Source organism: Dipodomys ordii, unplaced genomic scaffold (genome assembly GCF_000151885.1).
Source record: "Dipodomys ordii isolate 6190 unplaced genomic scaffold, Dord_2.0 Scaffold15, whole genome shotgun sequence".
Classification (NCBI taxonomy): Eukaryota; Metazoa; Chordata; class Mammalia; order Rodentia; family Heteromyidae; genus Dipodomys; species Dipodomys ordii.
In genome coordinates, this window is record NW_012267231.1 from 1,024,361 (window position 1) to 1,029,091 (window position 4,731).

Sequence of the window (4,731 nt, forward strand, 5' to 3'; positions counted from 1 at the left end):
CACTTCTGGCTTTTTTTCTTTTTGCTTATGTGGTGCTGAGGAATCGAACCCAGGGCCTCAGGCATGCAAGGCAAGCACTCTATCACTGAGCCACCTTCCCAGCCCCGTGAGACTCTTACCTCCAATAAACCACTAGAAAACTAGAGTGGCGCTGTAGCTCAAGCAGTAGAGCACTAGCCTTGAGTTGAAGGGCGCAGGGACAGCGCCCAAGCCCAGAGTTCCAGCCCCACGACCAACAACAACAACAACAAAAAGATATCCTTGTCTTATTCCCAATTATGGGAAATTTTTCTAATATTTCACCATTAAGTATGATATTTCCTATAGGTCTTTAGAAGCTAACTTCTGTTCTAAGGAAATCCCTGGGCCAGGTGTTGTGATACCTGCCTGTAATCTCAGTAGATCGAGAGGCTGAGGGAGGAGGATGGCGGTCAGGGGCCAGCCTCAGACAAAAATGCAAATTAAAGGGAAAACTAACTGAGAACAAACTAAAGCAAAAGGCTAGAGGGCTGGCTCTCATAGCAGAGTGCCTGCTGCGGAGAGCAGAGCCTTAGCTTGACGCTTAATTACCTCCCCTCTCCTTCTGCAAGTGTGTGTGTGTGTGTGTGTGTGCACACGCACACGTGCATGCATACCTTATTACAAAAGAAGTTAGGACATGTCCCCTCTTCTTCCACCCTGCATTGTGATGTAAGGGCTCTCTCTTCCTTAAAACGTTTGATGTGATTCAGGTCTGAAGTCATCTAAGCCTGGGAACTCACAGAGACAGCTTTCATCTACAGGACTATTCACATTCATGTCTGTTGCTGTTCACACAGCGAGACCCAGAAGGCAGCGTCTGGAGGCAGAAAGGGACCACACCATGCGGGTATAGACAAAGTTTATTGCAACATCGTCTGCTTATATACGGCATAGGGCATAGAAGGTACATCTGTTGTCACGGGACAGAAAGTTGACCTTAAACGATTTTGGGGGGATGTAGACAATTAGCCACCTTAGTCGGTGAGCGGGAAGAGTTGTCAACAAAGCTGGAGCAGTTCTATGTGATCAAAGATAATAAAGAGGAAGCAAAGCCAGGCGCTGGTGGCTCACGCCTGTCATCCTAGCGACTCAGGAGGCTGAGATCTGAGGATCACGGTTCAAAGCCAGCCTGGGCAGGAAAGTCTGCGCGACTCTTATCTCCAATAAACCGTACAGAAAACCTTGAGCTGAAGAGCTGAGGGACAGCGCCCAGGCCCAGAGTTTAAGCCCCCCCAAAAAAGAAAAAGAGGAAGCAAGTTGCTGGGGCTCCATTGAAAAACATGAAAGGAATCCTGAGGCATTGTTCTGCACGGTTAACTAGGAGGAGCCCGACGGGCACTGCCCGCAACCCTCACCTGAGTCTGGTGCCAGGCACAGGACCTTTGCCCTGACCGGGAGGAAGGGCCGTCCCCCCTCCCCCAGCACACACCCCCTCGGCACCCAGGAGCTCAGATGGGTCACGAGAGTCGAAGCCCTGGACAAATAGATGAACGCAAGGCGGCCCTGGTAGGCTCTGGTCGCTTCAAGTATCTGACCGTCTGATTTCTTGAGATGGCTTGTTCATGTTTTTGTCCCCCATTACACTCACAAGTCTCTAAACAGCTTTCATTTTATCTAACAGGCTTATAGACATTGAGTTTCCAATATAAATCAATTCAGAGAATATCTTAATTTCCATTGTAATTTCTTCCTTGAATCGCAGGTTATATAAAACTGGTCATGAAAATACTGTTTAGTTTCCAAGTATTTGGGAATTTCCTAGTTTAAGTTCTCAGGGTCAAGTCCAATTTTAATCCTTTGGAAGCTATTGGGACTTTCCAGCACATGGCCAGTTTTGATAAGTGTTCTTTTGTATTTGGAAATAATGTATCTTCAGTAGATGCTTGTACTGCACTCTCAATGTATCCATAAGGGTTTTTGAGTCATCTATAGTCTTGTCTCCCCCCCCCGCACTAGGGTGTGACTTCAGGGTTCTGTGCTGAACCATTTGAGTTATGATCACAGCCTTTTTAAACTTCGTGTTGATTTTCAGTCATGTTTGGATGGGCCGCACAGTGTTTTTGCTCGAGATAGCCTCAGACGCCTCTTCCCTCAGCCTACCCTCTTCATCCACATACCGGGACAGCAGGCACCCCACTTGCAGTTAAGGAGAGCCTTACTAGCACTGTCCCCACCATCAGCCTGATCTCCATCTCCAGAGTGGGGCCAGATTGTCTGGGACTACAGGCATCAACCACTGAGCCTGGCTACATACTGATTTTAAATCCATCAGTTCCTAAAAGAATGATAGTGGTGGGGCTGGGAAGGTGGCTCAGTGGTAGAGCGCTTGCCTTGCATGCCTGAGGCCCTGGGTTCGATTCCTCAGCACCACATAAGGAAAAAAGCCGGAAGTGGCGCTGTGGCTCAAGTGATAGAGCACTAGCCTTGAGCTGAAGAGCTGAGGGGCAGCGCCCAGGCCCAGAGTTCAGGCCCCACGATCTGACCCCCCCCCAAAAAAGGGGGGGTTGCAGTATCATCTCCCGAGCCTGTGCTGCGGCCCTGGCCTGTCAGTGTAGGAACCTTCTCAATAAAGTTGCTTCTTTAATAATAATAAAAAAAAAGAATGATAGTGGTGAAATCTTGTGCATTTGTTTCTTTTAGCTCTTGTCTGGTGTGTGTGTGTGTGTGTGTGTGTGTGTTTCAGTCCTGGGACTTGATCTCAGGGCCTGGGGGCACTATCCTTGAGCTTCTTTGTGCTCAATAGCGCTCTACCACTTGAGCCAGAGCACCACTTCCGGCTTTTTCTGGGTAATTTATTGGAGAGAAGAGTCTCAGGGACTTTCCTGCCCATGATGGCTTCAAACCGTGATTCTCAGATCTCAGCCTCCTAAGTAGCTAGGATGACAGGCGTGAGCCACTGGCATCTGGCGCAAGCTTTGTTGTTGTTGTTTTATGTGTTTTGAGGCGATGTTGCTAGCGTGCCCAGGCTGAGCACGGATAAACTGGCCTGCTTCTCTATCACCCCTCTTTGCAGCAGTGTTTCTTAACCGTGTCCTGCTGACCTTTAGGACAGGAAGTTCTTTGTTGGATGGAGGTGAGGTCCCGGCCTGGGAGGAGCTTCATCCTCTGCCCCCTGGATGTTCCCACGGCTCAAGATAAACGTTCACCTGAGGGAAAAATAGCTCTTGGCTGAGAGCCGTGTATACTGAAGCTTGTGTCTTTATTTCTTCTTTTTGTTTTGTTTTGGGTTTTTTTGGACTCACATTTGGTACCTGGCTGGCACTCTACCAACTGGGCCATGCCTCCAGCCCCAAGCTCCTGTCTTCAAGTCTGTCTGCCGTAACATACACTAGGCTCCTTTAACGAGGTCTCCATAGAGTTACCCATGACTGGGCAAATAATAGTCTTGCATAAAGCAAGGAACTAGCCTGAGAGTCGGAGGACACTGCTGCATCTCCAGCAGTGCTCAGTACCTAACCTGGCTGCAGACACAGTGACTTTGTGTATGTGCCAGAACGTGGGCCTTGGATGCTGACCCTTGACTTTCTCTGCTCAAGGCTGCAGCTCTACCACTTGAGCCATACGTCCACTTCTGGCTTTTTGCTGGTTGAGGGACTTCCCTGCCCAGGCTGCCTTCCCACGTCCACCCTCAGACCTGGGCCTTCTGGGCAGCTAGGATGACAGACAGGAGGTGGCATGCTAGCAGGCTCCTGGTGCTCATGGAGAAGGGCTGTTAAGTCAGTCTGATTTGGCTAGGGGATGAGTCAGGCTGACCTGAAGCCAGGACAGAGTCCACCTTCGCCCAGCCCCATCAGCTATCCCTGTCTAGCCTCCGTCTGAAACCCTTATACATCAGATTTCCCCTGTGTGTGTGAGTGTGTGTACACACACAGATAATCATCACAATGGAGTTTTCCCCCCTCATGCCTGCTTGCCCTCTGCAATGCCGGGAAGCTGTCTGCCCTCCCTGCCTCCACACAGCAAGGTCACGGTGACCTTGACCCCTGCCAGTCACCTGCTCCAGCGGACCAATGGGCTTCAGCATCTGCTGAACACCTCCTTTCTTCAGGAAGTGTAGTAACTTGGGTCCTCTGACACTGAGCTCTCTCGCTGACCCTTGACCTCTTCATGTTGGGCTACTGCCAAGCCTGGCCTCTGTGCTCTGCTGCTCCAGGCTATCTGGAGGGGTCGCACGGATCTGTCCATGTGCTCTGCTCACTTCCTCTACGCCCGCTGGACAGCGACCTGATGGAGCTGAGCGGCTGCTGCCTGGAAACCTTCCTGTGTCCCGACCACACGCCTGACTTCCCCTCACCTCCTCACACGCCTGACCTCCCCTCACCTCCACACGCCTGACCTCCCCTCACCTCCACACGCCTGACCTCCCCTCACCTCCACACGCCTGACCTCCCCTCACCTCCACACACGCCTGTGGTTGGGCAGGAGGCTTCATGTTGACACTGTACCACCACTTCCCACGGCCTGGGCCCTCTGGCCTGGGGCTGCGCAGTTGGGCTCCCACGTGCTCCCCCAGGGCCCAGGGCCTCGAGGCCGCCCACGGGCCCCGGACCAGGCTGCCCCCCCACTGGACCTGTGCCTGCAGCATGGACAGGGGAGTCGGTTCGGGGCCGCACCAGGGAGCCGGGCTGTGGGAGATGCCCGGGGACCCCGGCAGGGCGGGCGGGCCGAGGCGAGGGGCAGAAGCGGGAACTGCGCCCTGCGCGTGAGGAC

The 4,731-nt window shown here is 52.4% G+C and overlaps 1 protein-coding gene across 1 annotated transcript in view; it reads left to right on the forward strand.

Annotated features, from left to right (window-relative positions):
- LOC105982280 (hepatoma-derived growth factor-related protein 3) overlaps positions 1-4,731 on the forward strand; it is a 33,776-nt gene that overhangs the window by 5,774 nt on the left and 23,271 nt on the right. Inside the window, exons 4-6 of the mRNA XM_013011851.1 lie at positions 3,035-3,094; positions 4,175-4,350; positions 4,535-4,723. Of these exons, the coding sequence (XP_012867305.1) occupies positions 3,035-3,094; positions 4,175-4,350; positions 4,535-4,723 (425 nt within the window). The remainder of the gene's footprint in view (positions 1-3,034; positions 3,095-4,174; positions 4,351-4,534; positions 4,724-4,731) is intronic.